This window comes from Anabrus simplex, chromosome 5 (genome assembly GCF_040414725.1).
Source record: "Anabrus simplex isolate iqAnaSimp1 chromosome 5, ASM4041472v1, whole genome shotgun sequence".
NCBI lineage: Eukaryota > Metazoa > Arthropoda > Insecta > Orthoptera > Tettigoniidae > Anabrus > Anabrus simplex.
Genome location: NC_090269.1, coordinates 5,102,915 through 5,121,444, shown reverse-complemented (window position 1 = coordinate 5,121,444; position 18,530 = coordinate 5,102,915). Strand labels below are relative to the sequence as shown.

At 40.0% G+C, this 18,530-nt stretch overlaps 1 protein-coding gene across 4 annotated transcripts in view; it reads left to right on the top strand.

The window, feature by feature from the left end:
- The window catches only part of LOC136873656 (uncharacterized), a 482,836-nt gene extending 465,340 nt beyond the window's left edge, over positions 1 to 17,496 (top strand). For all 4 annotated transcript variants that reach the window (XM_067146729.2, XM_067146728.2, XM_067146731.2 and 1 more), the window contains one exon: positions 14,317 to 17,496. In XM_067146729.2, the coding sequence (XP_067002830.2) occupies positions 14,317 to 14,517 (201 nt within the window). In that variant the 3' untranslated portion in view covers positions 14,518 to 17,496. The remainder of the gene's footprint in view (positions 1 to 14,316) is intronic.
- Positions 17,497 to 18,530: the final 1,034 nt, after the last annotated feature.

The window sequence follows — 18,530 nt, the reverse complement described above, 5'->3', positions numbered from 1 at the left end:
TTCTAGTAAGAGGACGAAGAGTTTTTGGGAAGAGAAGAAGGCAAGACCATCAGCTAAAGGAGGTCAACCGTGCTGCTCATTTGGGCATAACTATGTGAAAATAATAATAATAATAATAATAATAATAATAATAATAATAATAATAATAATAATAATAATAATAATAATAATAATAATAATAGTCCGGAAGTTAGACAAAATGCCTTTTCTATTTGGGTTTTTATATCAAAGTGTCAAATAGACACAAACATATTTCCGTACGTTTGGGAATGGTAGGACCAGTATTTAATTTGCCTATTTTAGCTTCCGGTGCCTATTTGACAGTTCATTGCCCTTTTATTTTGCCTCTCTTGAGGTGCTGTGGATACTTTCTGCTGTTACTTATTGCACCCATAACCCTAATAATTTAAAGGGTACATTATTGTTTGAGTCATCAGTTTGATGATGCATCTCTCCATGTCAGCCTATCCTGTGCTCACCTTTTCATTTCTACGCAACTGCTGCATCCTACATCTGCTCTAATCTGCTTGTCATATTCATACCTTGGTCTACTCCTACCGTTCTTACCACCTACACTTCCTTGAAGAACCAATTGCACAAGTCCTGGGTGTCTTACGATGTGTCCTATCATTCTGTCTCTTCTTCCCGTCAAATTTAACCAAATCGATCTCCTCTCACCAATTCGATTCAGTATCTCTTCATTTGTTATTCGATCTATCCATCTCACCTTCAGCATTCTTCTGTAACACCACATTTCAAAAGCTTCTGTTCTCATTCTTTCTGAGCTGGCTATCGTCCATGTTTCACTTCCATACAATGCCACGCTCCAGAGGAAAGTCTCTAATTCCTATATCAGTGTTGGAATTGTGGATATTTTTTTTTAAGAAAGCCCTCCCTTGCTTGTGCTAATCTGCATTCTATGTCCTCCCTTGTTTCTACCATGATTAGTTATTTTACTACCCAAGTAACAATATTCATCTACTTCCTTTAAGACTTCATTTCCTAATTTAATATTTCCTGCATCACGTGACTGACTTCGACTGCACTCCATTTCTTTTGTTTTGGGCTTTATTTTCATCTTGTACTCCTTGCCCAAGACTCTGTCCATACCTTTCAGCAATTTCTCCAGATATTCTGCAGTTAAAATTAAACAATGGGAAAAAAAGGAAATGATTCCAATGTACTGTGCTAATAATAAAGGAGAAAAATTCATTTTAACTTATTAGATAAAATAAATTTTCATAAACGATATTTTAATATTACACAATCCCTGCTGAAAACTCACTCCACAAGCCAAATGGTCGAGAGAGTGGCCAGGTCCCGTTCCTGCTATATAAGATTAATTGGTGGTGGTGATTATTGTTTTAAGAGGATGAACAACTTGGCAACCATCTTCTAGCAAAATGGAAGAGGTCTGACACTTCGAAAAATGAAGTTATCGGCAAAAGAAAGCAAAGGTGCGCGAACGTGAAAACAAACTCTCTAAAGACGGAAAAAATAATACCGTCGGAACGGAACAAAAGGTGACAGTGAGTTCGGGTATGAAAGATGAGAGAGAGCAACCTGATACAAATAAGTGGAAGCAACGCGATATTCGGCTAGGGGAACGGTGGTCGCCAACCCACACTCACGGGGCCCTCGTCCCCCTTTTTAGCCACCTCTTACGACTGGCAGGGGATACCTTTGTTATATTTAGTAAAATTGGATGCAGATGTGCATTAAGTGACTTACATTAAAGCATCTTTATCATTTCAGCGCCCATTTTTGTCATTATAAATGCCTATTTTTATTATTTTACTAGCTGTTTCTTAAATTTTAAGTGCTTACTTGCGTGCTTATTTTATCCGAAATAAATGCCTGAACTTCCGGGCTATAATAATAATAATAATAATAATAATAATAATAATAATAACGTTACATATTTTCACATCATTCATAGCAGGAACTGGCTGGATAAGGAATTGTATTACTGGCATCGTTCATACCTCAGTCACTTTCATGTTCTCAGAGCCAAGGATGAGACTGAGACAGACGGATCGATGAAAGTAAGAAATGTATTCCAGCCCATACCAGATGCCATTGTGCAACGCTTTATCACGCCAGCTAAGGAATAATAATAATAATAATAATAATAATAATAATAATAATAATAATAATAATAATAATAATCTATTCCCGATACTCTTCAACTTGTGTTCTTGAAAAGATCAACAGAACCTGGCGGGTGAGATTACAGGAAACCAACTACAGTCCATTGAGAATAGGAACCAAATCCAAGGGGATCGCAACAGACTGCTTAGCATTTGCCGATGATATTGCTGTTCTCTCAAACGACATAGAAACCGCTAGAGCTCAAGTTGAAATTTTAAAGGAAATTGCCGAACAAACTGGTTTGCAGATATCGTTTGAGAAAACAGAAGTAATAACTAACATCAAAGAGGCTTCACCAAAACTCCATACAAAATACGGGGACATCACCCGAGTAGACAAATTCAAATACCTGTATGAGATCATCATGAAAAATGGACTGGAAAAAGAAGCACTTCAGGAGCGAGTACGCAAACTTGAAATAGCCTACCAAACATCCCGCGGAATCTACAACAAAAAATGCCTTTCCCAAAACACCAGGATACGTCACTATGAAACAGTTCTGAAGCCAGTAGTTCTATATGCAGCCGAAACCCTGTCTCTAAATGCCAACAAAGGACTCCTTGAAGAACTGGAGAAAAGAGAACGCAAAATTGTGAGAGGAATCTTGGGATCAAAGTACAGAAATGGAATCCATCAAAAGATATCCAACGAGGAAGTCTACAGCAAAATAGAGAAAATTACCTACACAATCAGGAAAAGATGGGCACGATTTTACGGTCATCTGAAAAGAATGGATGGAAGAAAGTTAACTAAAGAAATCTTTCACTTTTTTTTTCAAACCCCTAAACCACAATTCCCTGGTTTAGAAATACCAAAGAAGACCTGCAAATGCTACATTTCTCATCTGAAGACGCCCTTAACAGAGATCTCTTCCGCAAGAAAATATTGACGAACGGGCTAAACCGAGACGAACAACCGAAGAGAAGACCTGGTGCCCCTTGAACAGAGGAACGTAAGCAGGCCCACTCACAAAGAATGAGGGAAATTTGGGCTGTAAAGAAGGCAAAATTCAGTGTCAAATGCAACAAGACTTAACGTGGTCCTTGATGGCTCCAGCGAATTGTATATAATAATAATAATAATAATAATAATAATAATAATAATAATAATAATAATAATAATAAAAACACTCGTCTGCAAAAAATTAAAGTATTAGGGCTAGTCCAGAACATCTACAACAAAAAATCCATGTCAAGACATACAAAAATTCGGCAATACAATAGTCATAAAATCAACAGTCCTTTGCGCAAGTGAAACACTAACAGTGAATAGAAAACAAGAGCTTGAAGACATCAAAGACGGGTACAGGTTACGATCAATCAAAACAGAACGAAATTGACCTTCGGAAAAGACGAATGGAATTCTTCGGTCATCTCAGTAGATTACCAGAACATCGATTGACAAAAAAGGATAATAGATTATGCAACATCACTTAAGAACTCAACAACCTGGTTTAATGAACCTCGAAAGGACCTCAAACGCAAACGTAAGTTCAACAAATATTCTAGAAAGAGAAATCTTTAGGCACAAAGCAAACGAATGGTAAGCTACTTCACAACCACAACGAGAACAGTACAGGCCAAAGTGTTGGGAAGAACGTAAAGAAGCCTTCTCGGAAAGAATGAAAGCCTATTGGAGCAACAAGAACACACAGGATAATTGATTGAATTATCTACTACTACTACTACTACTACTACTACTACTACTACTACTACTACTACGAAGCTGATCCGGAATTACGAGTTCCTGCAGTGTTCACGCTGTTCCTCGTATCTCAGGGGGTTACATTCGGCTCCTCAACAGATTATAAAAAATAAAAAAAAATTCTCCTGCGCAGTTTACGTGACGGGAACTGGGTAAACTTGGTAGGAATTGGTACTTTTCAGATCATTCATTCCCAAGGGGAAAAATTCTCCCAACTGGACCAGCTTTAAAGGGAGGCTGAGATTTTACGTAACGCAGGCTAGGGCGGACGCACAAAAGAAATGCTAACTTTCCCCGGGCTTTCCTTGGCGCTTTCTCCGCACCATTCAATACAGCGCATTAACATAAGCAATGCGGTAACAGAGTGTGAAGTGGGCAGGGGGAACTGGTCCCTCAAACCTTACAAGGACGACATCCTTTCCTGGTATCGGGAGTATTAAGCTGCGTTTGGTGAGACTGCATCGTGGGTCTATTGGTTGAAATTTAAGCCAATCATTCCTTTCTCATCCGCATTTAGGGCAGTCCCCCAGCTAGCAGATTCCCTACCTGTTGTTTACCGAGCTTTTTCTTAAATAATGGAAAAGACTTTGAAAATTAATTGAACATCTCCCTTAGTAAACTATTCCAATCCTTAACAACTCTTCCTATAAATTAATATTTGTCCGAATATGTTCCCCTGAATTCCAACTTTGTCCTCATCTCTGTCGCCATCTCTCCACTGATTGTTCGGAACATGCCACTTAAACGAGCAGCTCGTCTCCTTTCTCGCAAGTCTTCCCAGCCCAAACTTTGCAACGTTTTCGTAACGCTACACTTTAGTTGGAAATCACCCAGAACAAATTGAGCTGGTTTTCTTAAATCAAATCAAGTAAACCTGGTGAAGGTCCCGTACACTGGAACCGTACTCTAGTTGGAGTCGTACCAGAGACTAATATCCTCTCCTTTTCATCCTTACAACAACCTCTAAATACCCTCATAACCATGTGCAGAGAGCTGTGCCGTTTGTGATAACCCCAATGAAGATATTTCCTTATATTAACACTTAGATACTTTCACCCCATCAACGCAGTAATTAAAACTGAGAGGACTTTCCGTATTTGTGAAACTCACAACCTGACTTTTTACCCCGTTTAATATCATGCTATTGTCTGCTGTCCATCTCACAACATTATCGAGGTTTTTCGTAGTCGCTCACAATCTTGTAACTTATAACTCCATTCAGAATATCATCTGCAAAAAGCCGTATCTCCGATTCCACTTCGTGATCGTAGTCACAAGACCTGCAGTTCTATGTGACTGTAGATACCGTGATCGTAGTCACAAGACCTGCAGTTCTATGTGACTGTAGATACCGTGATCGTAGTCACAGGACCTGCAGTTCTATGTGACTGTAGATACCGTGATCGTAGTCACAGGACCTGCAGTTCTATGTGACTGTAGATACCGTGATCGTAGTCACAGGACCTGCAGTTCTATGTGACTGTAGATACAGTGATCGTAGTCACAAGACCTGCAGTTCTATGTGACTGTAGATACCGTGATCGTAGTCACAAGACCTGCAGTTCTATGTGACTGTAGATACCGTGATCGTAGTCACAAGACCTCCAGTTCTATGTGACTGTAGATACCGTGACCGTAGTCACAAGACCTCCAGTTCTATGTGACTGAAGATACCGTGATCGTAGTCACAGGACCTGCAGTTCTATGTGACTGTAGATACCGTGACCGTAGTCACAATACCTGCAGTTCTATGTGACTGTAGATACCGTGATCGTAGTCACAGGACCTGCAGTTTACGTGGAATCCAAGCCACTGTGATGTCACTCTTCACTTCTATAATCCCACGCACTCGCCGGGATTCGAACCGTGCCGCGTTGGTTGGAAGCCAGAGACTATAGCACTCAGCATAGGTAGATTTTTGAACCACGCACCTCGACACGTTCTTACCCCTGTCAATACTCGATACGTGCTGTAAATAGCCTTGTGCAAATTTTTTAGCACTTTCTAGCCTGAGGTCACGGAATATGATGTAGAGCATAAGGACGCGGTTACTTGTACGAGTTCGGTCGCATTGTCTTCGTGCGGGTCGTGTTTGTTCATTCTGATGTTACTTTCCGAACACCGCAGTTAAGGTCAGACTGAGCAGAGGTCATTTTATAACAACACAGGACGTGACCTCTTGCTTACTTCTCGCGAGTCAACGTCATTACATTACCCCTTGTAAAGTTGAGATGTAATCGAGTCCTGTAAGGAACCTTGGTGTAATATCTGACGAACACGTGTTCTGGTCTGCCCAAACTACATCCGTGTGTAGAAACATACATGGAACGATACACTCTTCGTAAATTTAAGGTCACTTTCTCTTTTAAACTAAAGAACTTTCTTGTTAAATCACTTGAATTATCTCATTTTGATTATAGTTTACCACAACCTAGGAGCAGAATGGGGAAGAAATAACAGTGCTCAGATTTATGTGGGCCTTGTTACGCTTACCATGTCACACCGTCATATTTGCCTGCAAGAGCGCCGCACACTTGACTTTTGCATAATATTCTTGAAACTTCTCAATCAGCCTATATCTGTGATCGCACCAAACTCCTCCCAGCAGATCAGAACAAAAATACCCGATCCTGCAGCACCATCCTGTAGACAGAACAAGCAGCCCGACAATGGAACCAGTGGACGTCAGAAGCTCGGCTTTTAAACATGCATGAATCATCTAGTTTTGACCTGAAATCACGTCCTCCTCCTCCTTCCTCTTTATCATTAATCCTCTCTTCCATTCACAGATGATCTTCTTTCTAAACCTTCTCTCACCTGAAGGCGGTATCTCGGTATATTCTTGAAATTTATACACATTTGAAACTTTCTTTTAAGTAGTATATCTGGTACTTATTATTCACGTTTTTATGTACTCTAAGTACGATGTATATTATATCCTACATATATCTATAATATAGATAATTCCTCCTTAATATCACTGTTTGATTACTTTAATCATACTATTACTGTTATTACTGTACATACTTTTTCACTTTGTCACCAGTAGTTATTATTAATTTGTCTAGGTTAAGACTGATTAAGTGCAAGAAAAAGAATACATCCCTAACTTGGCGAGAATAAATATAAATTATTATTATTATTATTATTATTATTATTATTATTATTATTATTATTATTATTATTATTATTATTCCGAGGTATCTGGAACAGCAGAGGTGAAAGAAGGTGCGGGGGTGAACGGGTCTCAAACTACGAAATTAAAGTTAAGGTAAAATTTAACAAGGTTATATTTTCTTTTCAAAATCAAGAATAAGGAATAACAATTGAACAGGTACTCAGTAGCCGAAACACAATTCGAAAATGTACAATGACAGAGTTACAGGATTTGGGCTCCGAGAGCCAGACACACAATTCTTGAGCAATTAGCCCAACTTTACGATATACAGAATTCAACAAAGGGGCAGAAGACCCCAATCATGCCCAGGAGCACTTGCTCCCAATTACACAGTAAAGCCTCCTCGAGGCGCGCAGAAAACAGTTTTTATTTTGGAAAGAGCAACCAGCTCTCAAAGTTCTAGCCTATCAAAGGCCACACCAAATTCCACCTTCAAGCTGTCCTCCTAGGACATAGACACAAGGGTACAAATACCCAACCTACTGAGGCCTATTAAGTGAGAAAAGGTTAATTACATGGCCTCTAAAATACCAATTTGAGAGGAGGCGTTCTTGCACTCCTAATACATTTTGTTTAAAACCTAATCTGGCTCTAGGCCGCTAATGCAAGGGCTAATCCCATACTAAAGAGGTGACTTATAGAAGGAACAATTTACATTACGTTAAGGAAGAAAAGGTTGTGAAAATAAGTTCACCTCAATGCAATATGAGTGGGAGCTCGAGAGGGTTAAGCACTCTCTATCCCAATTTGTAATTTAAAAGATAGAATAGATACCAAGTGTTTTTACATTTTAAGGGAAGTTACATGGTAAAAGGCTTCGGACCTGCCCCGAGAGTTAAACTGCTGAGCTAGCAAGAAAAGAAGTTATTAAACGGCCATTACCTTGTGGATGAACTGCTGCCCGAAGAAAGAGGCGCTTCCCGCCCCCTGCTACGTACTTTACACACTGAAAGATGTTACTGAAGTGGCGCAGAGACCCTAAAATCAGCAGTTTATATACTCTCGCGGAAAGTTCGAGGCGTTTCAGGAATGAAAACACCCTCCCACAAGAATTTTATTGGCTAGGGTTAAGCCACATATCCCTTTTGGAGAAGATACACCTGATTGGTCACAAATTAATTAAAGAAATACGGGATTGGCTAGATTCAAAACAAGGGGAAAGAAAGTGTTATACAGCCAACTTAAACAATAACAGAAATAAATTTAACAAGGAACAAACTTTTGAAATAAAAATTTCTCCAAAAAATAGTTCTTTCACTTCGCACTAGGGTGCACCATTGTAATTCTTCAGTAGTGTCCTCTCGAAGAGAAAGTTCACACTTCTTACTACAGGTAAAACAAAAATACATCGAAAACGACCCAGTTCAGAAACTTCAAAATTTCCAAGTAGTGACATCTTCTGAGAAACTTGAAAATTAACACATTAGATAAAGTTCAGACTTCCTCCAGTAGGGGAGTTTCAACAGGCGCAAAGTTTGAATTAGCGACGTGGAGGTGTACCACCCGGTACAATTATTATTATTATTATTATTATTATTATTATTATTATTATTATTATTATTATTATTTATTATTATTATTATTATTGACGACGTTGACTAGAACGTCTAATTTTCTAATCTGCCGCTGAATGTATCTCAGACGGAAGTCGACTACATTCTGGACAAGTTCTGCGAACTGGGCTAAACAATCGATCAATGAATCACTCACGACGAACGACTGCGAATCATTCTATCGAAAAAGGGAACAGTCCCTTAAACGCCAGCCATCCAAATATGTATCGCTTCACTAAAGTTCTCAAACAAATACAGAGCGATGTCATTGTGTCTTAGAAGCCTCAGTAAAAGGAATTAGTCTGTTTTGCGTGAATAATTATTTTTACAAAATAAACTACTTGTACTTCGGCAGGAAGAGATGATAGACTCGAGTTTTGTAAGGGATCTTTGTTTTAGATTCTTGCCTGTTTAAAATACTTAATGATTTACACACGTAAGGTTTCATCACGAAGTTTTCTAAGCTCCTACGTTCAGTCCAACATCTGGAAATGGGGTTAGTGGCTGGCGTGTTCGCTAAGCACGACGCAACTTACGTACCGTATGATAATGTATTACTCTGAAAAGGTTGCTCGAAATACTGTGGCCGTTCTCGTTCTACCTTTCCATCTGCCGTTCACTTTCAGACGATATGTATTTATAACTAGTTTGATTTTTGGGCACCCCCATGGGGTAACTTACCCGAGTAGTGAAAAAAACGCGCACGGCGAGATAAACTCAGTAGCGCACACCCCGTGTGGGTGGGGGACGCAGTCAAAGAATACATCCATGGTATCCAGTGTCTGTCGTAGGAGGCGACTAAAAGGGGCACTGGGACTCGCAACTTCGGAGCTTGGGTTGGCGACCACGGGGTCCTTAGCGAAGTCCTGGCATTCCTTCCACTTACTTGCGCCAGGCTCCTCACTTTCATCTATCCTGTCCGACCTCCCTTGGTCATCTCTTGTTCTTTTCCGACTCCGACGGTATTAGAACACTGGAGGCCTACGGAGTCTCATTTTCACGCCCTTCGTGTCCCTTGCCTTTCTTCCTCCGTTACTTCATTTTCGAAGTGACGGATCCATCTTTTTTCTTTTTCCTCTTTTTCCCCCCTGTGTGTGTGGTGGGGGGGGGGCGGGACGCAGACGAATGGTACACCCACGGTATCCTCTGTCTGCTACTAAAAAGGGCGACCAAGGGATGATTGTATTAGAAGCATGAAACTACTTGCGACCAGTACCATCACGCGGTGAACACCATGGGTCACCTTTACTTGCGAGTAGTACCACTATGTTAGGTACACACTAGGTTTGTCATTAGTAGCAACAGAAGGTGAATCAATATGGGTTTTCCAGACCCGTGATTAGTACCGTTGTGAGGAACACCACGGGTCTGGGCGTTGACTGTGACTAGTACCCACTATGTGAGGAAATACGAGAATACCGGCGCCCACCTATGTGAGGAACACCCTGGGTTTGCGTTGCCTATTAGTGGCACCATTATGTGAGAAATACCATAAGTCTGCGTTACCTGTGCGACGTACAATACTTGTGAGTAGTACCATAATGTTCGGAACACCGTGACTCGACACTACTTTTGATTAGTACCGCAACACGAGAAATACCATGTTCCATTTTACTAGCGATAAGTGACCTGGATTTTGGACCACTTTCGATAACGAGCAGCAGTCCTTTGGTCATTGTTTTAAGGTAAGGTGGGGCATTGCGGGTCGGATCCGCTGATTGTTCTGAGTTCATAATCATTATTCGTCAACTTTCTGGACTCTAGTCAGTGGATGGATTTTGAAATTATTTCTAACTTTCAGTATTGAGAGTTGGATCCGCTGATTATTTTCAATTCATATTCATCCATTCACTCATGATCAAGTTTGGAATTCTGGTCAGTGAATTAATTTTGGTCTTTTAAATTGCCATTGTATTTCGTCCCATTTCGTACGATTACGGGCTAATGATGTAGATGTTAGGCCCCTGTAAATAATAATAATAATAATAATAATAATAATAATAATAATAATAATTTCGACGCCGTACTCCGTACGACCGGAAATAATGTTCGTGTCGTCGTAGTGAAGAAAACTCACACTCTCCTCTTACGATGAACTGGACCCATAATTGTAAACTATCTGAATTATTCTAATTAACTTCCTCGTAATGTCACACTCCACTTGTCACTTTCTTCGTGATAGTCTTTTGCTGTCATGTCTTTAACCACCAAACGACTGAGAATGCTGGAAGATGTCGGTGCAGATGTAGACTTTTGTTTGGCTTTCAACCCACCGGTGTGTTGTGTTCCTATAGAAGACTACAGTCGATCCTGCGTCTCGTTTGGCGACTGACTGAGACGTCTGGTACATGTATAGCTTGACATTCGCATTCTTCATGTAATTCATTCGCTACGTTGAACAGACATTTGAGATCAATAGTACTGCATTACATATTCCAAAATGAAATTAAAGTAGGGGAGGGGCAATCCAAACATCCTTTATTCTAACAATAATTAACATGATTAATTTGCCCGTCGTTTGCTTTTTGAACATTATGGAATCGAACCGAACAGCTGAAATTTCCACTCGACCGCTCACTTCTAGCGGAACAGAATCGAACGGGATTCTACGGGAAACTTCTGGCTTGCAATTGATGGTCTGATAGAAGATGTGAGGAGGCAGAAAATTACGAAAGTTCGGAAAAGTTTCTGGGTGCATAAAATTAACAAGAGAGCCAAAAGAAGAGTATTCAAACTTCTTTCATTGTTTATTGTACGATGAACGGTGTGCCTACTTCAGAGTTACTGTAGGCCTATTGCAATGTTTATTGTATGATGAACGGTGAGCCTACTTCAGAGTTACTGTAGGCCTATTGCAATGTTTATTGTATGATGAACGGTGAGCCTACTTCAGAGTTACTGTAGGCCTATTGCAATGTTTATTGTATGATGAACGGTGAGCCTACTTCAGAGTTACTGTAGGCCTATTGCAATGTTTATTGTATGATGAACGGTGAGCCTACTTCAGAGTTACTGTAGGCCTATTGCAATGTTTATTGTATAATGAACGGTGAGCCTACCTCAGATGCGTCCCGTGACGGGATTAAGCCTCAACGTTTCCTTTTTACAATTTGCTTTATGTCGCACCGCAAGGTACAGGCGCAGCATTTTCTTGGTGTAAAAATGGGAAATCCACGGAAAACCATCTTCAGGGCTGCCGATGGTGGGCTTCGAACCCACTATCTCCCGAATGCAAGGTCACAGGTGCGCGACGCTAGCCGCAGGGCCAACTCTTTCTGTAACATTAATTAAAGACTGTGAAGTGTGTTTTTTCTCCACTGTAGAGCAGTTAGGAACACGTGCACGACAGGGAATGCCAGTTACGACATCGTTCACTCTAAATACCTCGTATAGTACGCAGCCCATGTGAAATGTGATGTCAATTATCGTACTGATATACTGTATGTGGACTAACACATAACATGATTTTGTGATAGTCAACAAAAAATATGAAATAAATTCGATATAGACTGCAGAAGCCTACCACAAACTAGAATATTCTAATAAGTTTGATTTTTCATAGTCTTGCTTATTTCCTCCCAGGCATTACTGTTTACGTTCTTGCAGTAATGCTCGTGGATTTTGTTGTAGATGAAATTATATTTTTGAACTAAACTGATCATATTTTCCGTGCCTATAGTATTAATAAGTTGAATAAACTGTCACAAAGCAGAACGTTCCTGACCGAATCCAAGAAACATCAGACTTTGCAGCTGAAGCTGATACACATTTGTTGCCAAATGGTCGCCCGAAAGATCTCGAACGGACTATCTACGAAGTTGCGCGAATCTTGATAATTCTGTTAGATTCCGCTCGGCTAGTCGAAAAATATTCTTGGCAGAGAATCCTGTTCCATCCCATTCGATTCGACTCGTGGCGATCGCCATCTCTATCTCCCGTTCAAACGCACGTTAGAAACAAGGTCTGTTCGGTTCGATTGCATTCCATTCCACTAGGCCTTTACTCCTTAGAACCTTCGAACCAAGTAATTTCTACATTTCATGCAGTCATGTAATTGAGAACAAGAGTCTGTCAGCAATTTCTTGACAGAGCTTATTTCTATCATAATTAAAATATAATGTATTTCATACCATGACGTACTTAAATTCTTCCCGCACTCAAAAGAACACGGAAAATGGCACGTGACTGTACAGTAATTAGTTTCCGCAAATCATCTCTGACTGGTTGAACTGCGCTTCACAGAACGTAAACACGAATAGTGAGAGATAGGAACACCTACTGTAACTCGCTGCGCTCCGCATCCAGTCGGCCGTGCCTAACTTGACCTTGTTGAATAGTTTCTCCGCCTGATAGCAGCACCCATCTACTGTTTTGCCAGCCGCCATCACAAAACTGACTGCTGTGTAGGTTAATCCATTCCCAACAGATAAATATCACAGTTCGGATTACCTTCATTAATGCAGGACCATGTTTACGGCTCTGGTAGCTTAGTGGACTGTTCGTGGTTTCAAACAACATTGTAGGTTTTAATACAACATAACCCCATGTACACACCAGTCATATCTGTCAATGCTACACCCTGTGGGTGCAGGACGCAGACGAATAATACAGCAACAGTATCCCCTGTCTGTCGTAAGAGGCGACTAAAAGGGATGACCAAGGGATGGTGGAATTAGAACCATGAGCGTACTTGTGATTAGTACCATTACGTGAGGAATTCCACGGTATTGTACATTTCCCGCGATTAGTACCTTTATATGAGCAACACCATGGTTCTGCTTTACCAGTGATCAGTAGCATTATGAGGGGCAAGTGACCTGGATTTTGGACAACAAACATCTTAGAGTTGGGTCCCCTGATTGTTTTGGATTCATGCTAATTTTTTCATCATTCGTTTTATATTCTAGTCGATGGATGCATTTTGAAGTTTTAATCATAGTTTAATCTCTTTTCACCTCGTACCATCAGGCGCCGATGACCTAGCTGTTAGGCCCCTTTAAACAACAAAGATCAGCATCTTATTTCATGGGAACACACGAACAACAAAGCAAGAACATGTCAACACGATTTGCTTTGCGACTAATCGAAATTATTAATAAGTAAATGAAGTTAATTTGAAATAAGTGAATTCAGCATAAAACAGCCATTGAAGTGGTAACTCACTCGTAAGGTGAAAGATCACTTTCGGTGCCTCTTAATTGTCGAACTGCTGCGTTACAGTTCAGTGCATCTGCCATCAGAATGTTTGCTGGTGGAATTGCTACTCCTATCTGAAACGGTATTTTCTAAGAATGTCTGTTTTCTGATCCTAACCGTTCATATACATTCCATTTTACACGCGTGATTTCATCAAACGGTGCATTGCCATCTATAAAAACATCTCTGTTCAAGTACAACGTACAATTTTCTGCAGTTTCCTAAGCATGTTCTTTACAGTACAAATTTGACCAATGTTGGTAATGTTAAGACTGCAACCAACATAAGAAAGCATGGACATATTCTGGTTTCAAACATTCCTTGTGAGGTAAAACACAAATTCAGGAACGGGTATTAGCTTGTCGTGTTAGTGTTTAACTGGGGTGAAAACAATTAAAACTGGGTCATACCCGGCTATACCAGGTGAATTTGGTAATCCTTGCAAAACACAATACAAATGTGCCTTCTTTTTCCTATGATAAAATTAAACTGGACATTCGTTTCAGTTTTATCACGAGTGTTGTTTTGTTTCAGCCTTCGTTCACAGAGCGGCTCGACTTCACGCTGGACAAAGCACGCGCTGAACGACTGCTCAAGAAGATCCGCAGCGCCAAGCAGCAGCGCTTCTGGTGTCGGCTTATCACATCGCTCTTGGGGCTGCTCTTCTTCTTGTTGTCCGTCATGGTGGTTAGCCTGCTTCTCACACGAGGGAAACGCATATTTGGACCTCTCTGATGAGGATCAACGATCAGTTATGTTGGACAGCTGCGAGGAACGTAATTGGACATCCGTGACGTGCACATGAAATTGTGTCAACAATGTGTTCTGTTGCTCAGCCTTCTGTTCACGCGTGAGGAACGTAATTGGACATCTCTGACGTGCACATGAACTTGTCAACAATGTGTTCTGTTGCTCAGCCTTCTGTTCACGCGTGAGGAACGTAATTGGACATCTCTGACGTGCACATAAACTTGTGTCAACAATGTGTTCTGTTGCTCAGCCTTCTGTTCACGCGTGAGGAACGTAATTGTACATCACTGACGTGCACATAAAGTTGTCAACAATGTGTTCTGTTGCTCAGCCTTCTGTTCACGTGTGAGGAACGTAATTGGACATCTCTGACGTGCACATAAACTTGTGTCAACAATGTGTTCGTTGCTCAGCCTTCTGTTCACGTGTGAGGAACGTAATTGGACATCTCTGACGTGCACATAACTTGTCAACAATGTGTTCTGTTGCTCAACCTTCTGTTCACGTGTGAGGAACGTAATTGGACATCTCTGACGTGCACATAAAGTTGTCAACAATGTGTTCTGTTGCTCAGCCTTCTGTTCACGTGTAAGGAACGTAATTGGATATCTCTGACGTGCACATAACTTGTGTCAACAATGTGTTCTGTTGCTCAACCTTCTGTTCACGTGTGAGGAACGTAATTGGACATCTCTGACGTGCACATAAACTTGTGTCAACAATGTATTCTGTTGCTCAGCCTCCTGTTCACGTGTGAGGAACGTAATTGGACATCTCTGACGTGCACATAAAGTTGTCAACAATGTGTTGTGTTCCTCAGCTTTCTACTCACGCAAGGAAATCGTATATTTTGGGCCTCTACAACGTGGACTAAACGTGTATCAACAATCCTACTGCTGACTCAAACTAACAGAATTTTCAGGCCTCACTGACGAGTGTTCAGCTGGTGGTCAGCATTGTCAGGACTCGCTGATATGTAAATAAGTATATCTACGCTATTCTGCCATAATTCCCCTCAGGTATTTCTAAAAAATTCGTCAGAAAAAGCTTGTAATTGTATATAAATTTATCTTTTAAAAGGATATACAGGAAGCGACGGACTTGTACCATTCGCTTGGATTGTATGTTTGGGTGATTGGTGAGAGACGTTTGACGTGTCTTTTTTTTTTTATCGCACTATGTTTATAATATCGTGCTTAGGCCAATATGAAACCCTCACATCGTGTGTAATCCTAATTTCCCACCTAGTGGCCAAGAAAATAATTACAAAATTATCTCGCAGCATACTTCTCTACTCTCTCATTTAGAAAACTACTGCGTGTTTTAGATTGCTTAAAATAACACTAACTGTACATTTAGCTGTGATATAGCTAAAGGACTGAAGATGTAAAAAGTCTCTTGAATAGAGCTATACATAGACGAGATCTAGTGTTAGTTTCATAGTCACCAGATGGCGCAAGGCAATTCGTGTGACTGGTACGAGTCTATCGCTGCCTTACGGGGACCTGGACTGTGTAGATGGGATAGATCATGGTAATGTTCACAAGTCCAATAGCATGTGGTAGTTAGATTTATGAGAATTTCGCGACATGACTTTACAGTCAAGAACAAAACAGGATGGTTTCATTTTTATGACGCGGCGTGTGATCAAAATATTTTATTAACACTGTTTGTAAAGGCAAGTGGTATTTTAAAAAATTATAACGCCGACAATATTTCTCCTTCCAAGATTGTCAAATATGTTAACGGGTCCTTTTTACATTCCAATAAAAAGTCAAAGGACTGAACAGGTTACAAAATATTGTCTCACAAAGAATGCAGCTATAAAATTTCGGGTAATTAGATTTTGAGATCGGTCTACCCGTTCGTCTTGTTTATCGACGTTCAAACTTTTGAATCCGACAGAGCTGAGCTGCGAGTACTGCTATCATGTCCCGAAATTCAATTTCGAAAATACAGGTTTTATCAAAAGTAAATTCTCAATCATCTAGGGCTAAAATAAATGGTTGTGTGCTATGAAACTAATTATTGACTTACACAATTAGAAAATGTACTGTAGCTCAGGCGGTACGTGGGTTCGAGCCCGGCTCAGTCCGGTGGGGCTCAAATAGTCAGCCTCGTATCGGTAGATTTACTGGAACGTAACAGAACTCCTGTGGGACTAAATTTCGGCACCTCGGCGTGTCCAAAAACCGTAAACATTGTCAGTGGTACCGAAAAGCAGTAACAGTGACGGAGTCTCGACGTCGTCGCCGGCTTAAACTCAAAGTAGGTAGTCCGAATTTTAAGACTAATTGGCGTTCCGTGTCATGCGATGTTAGATTTAGTGTTTAACTGAGAAAAAAAATAAAAGTCGGCGACACATCTCCTGATAGCGTTCTCTTTGCTAGAGTAATGTGTGCCTAGATATGTAGCTGTGGCCATTGCGGTTATGTTTTCTAGGAGGAGGCGCTGAAAAGAATACTGCAAACTTGATTTGATAATTATTCGCATTTGCCTCCAAACTGAAAGGAGTTCACACAACGATTTGCAGGACTGCTTGTTTTGAAGCATCAATCATTGTATCAATTTCCTGTCGTAGTATTTAAACTCTGGGTTCGATAAGCAGTGCTGTAGAATTTAAACAGGTATATGTTTAGCTTTAAGCAAAATATTGTGTACAAATAGTGATGTCTTTTTATAAATATTGAACAATTCCTCGTTCTGGTCCCCGAGCATAAGCGAGTAATACCTAACAAAGGAAAAGATGGCATTAAAATTGTTTAAGTGAAGTGATGGTCTGTGATACATTTGAACGTTGTAATGTTGCTGTGAACTTCATGCTGAAGACGTGCGAGTGTTGTCATGTGTAGTGAATGATGCTCAATTATTTAATTATGCTAACATATTATTATTTATGTAACATCAAGTAATGTGCTCATTACTTGCGAAATATCCCACTGAAATACAATCAGTTTCACAACATTCATTGCTTATTTCCTTTATTGCAATCTGAAATCAGTTCTCTTCACATCCTTGCTCTTCCTCTTCTTTTCTTTCCTAGTATTTTTCCTTCAAAAGCTTCTACTAGGACGTCATTATGTCTCAAGATATGACCTACAAGTTTCATCTTTCCATATCCTTTATCAGTCTCCGTTGTTAATTGATTCTCTTTTTTTTTTCCTTCCAGAATGCCCTCATCCTCGAAATCCATTCTTAAGTTTCTTCCAATGAATCTCTAACCTTTTCCTCTCAGCCATAAAGTAGTGCACACCAGACAAAGGAATGTTCTTTCTTGTTTATAAACTTGCAAGGGTATTTCTTAAAACATTTCTTTTACTTTGAAAGGCATCTCTTAATTTCCTTGGTGCCTTAAGTAACAGAAATGTTCCTCTTGTTCTACTTTTTGTTTTCTTAGTATTGCTTCTAAGTTTCAGTGTCTCACACAACATTCAATATTCTATTTAATTCCTTCTCAGAGTTTGCTACTTTGCAAAATGTCATCAGCAAATTAAATACTGCGGATTATTTTCCCGTTTATATTTATTCCCTTGGTCTTTTCTTTTAAAACACAGGATCCTTCTTTAATGAACAAGTTGAAAACGTATGGCGAGAGTGGACAACCCTGGCTCACCCCTTTCTTAATTCTTGCCATTGTTGTACACCCATTCATTACATTTGTACATTACTACATTTGTACGCTGGTTCTTGTAAATTTTTCAGATGAGCCTCCTAAGTTTCCAGTAAATTCCTGCTTTCTCCACACATTTAAACAATAGGTCCCAGTTTACAGCACTAGTCAAAAGTTTAGGACCACATTAAAAAATCATGAAGTGTCATCTACTGTGCTACTAGACCTCTGGATTTTTTCCTGATCTGTCGCATCTAATATGATATACGTCGCCTGATTTCATTGATTTAACCTATTGGATTTTAACTGTTGGAAGGTAAGATCAGAAAGTCAACATTTCTTGAAATATCGTGTACTATACACTATACTGCAAGTGGTTTCCAGTATC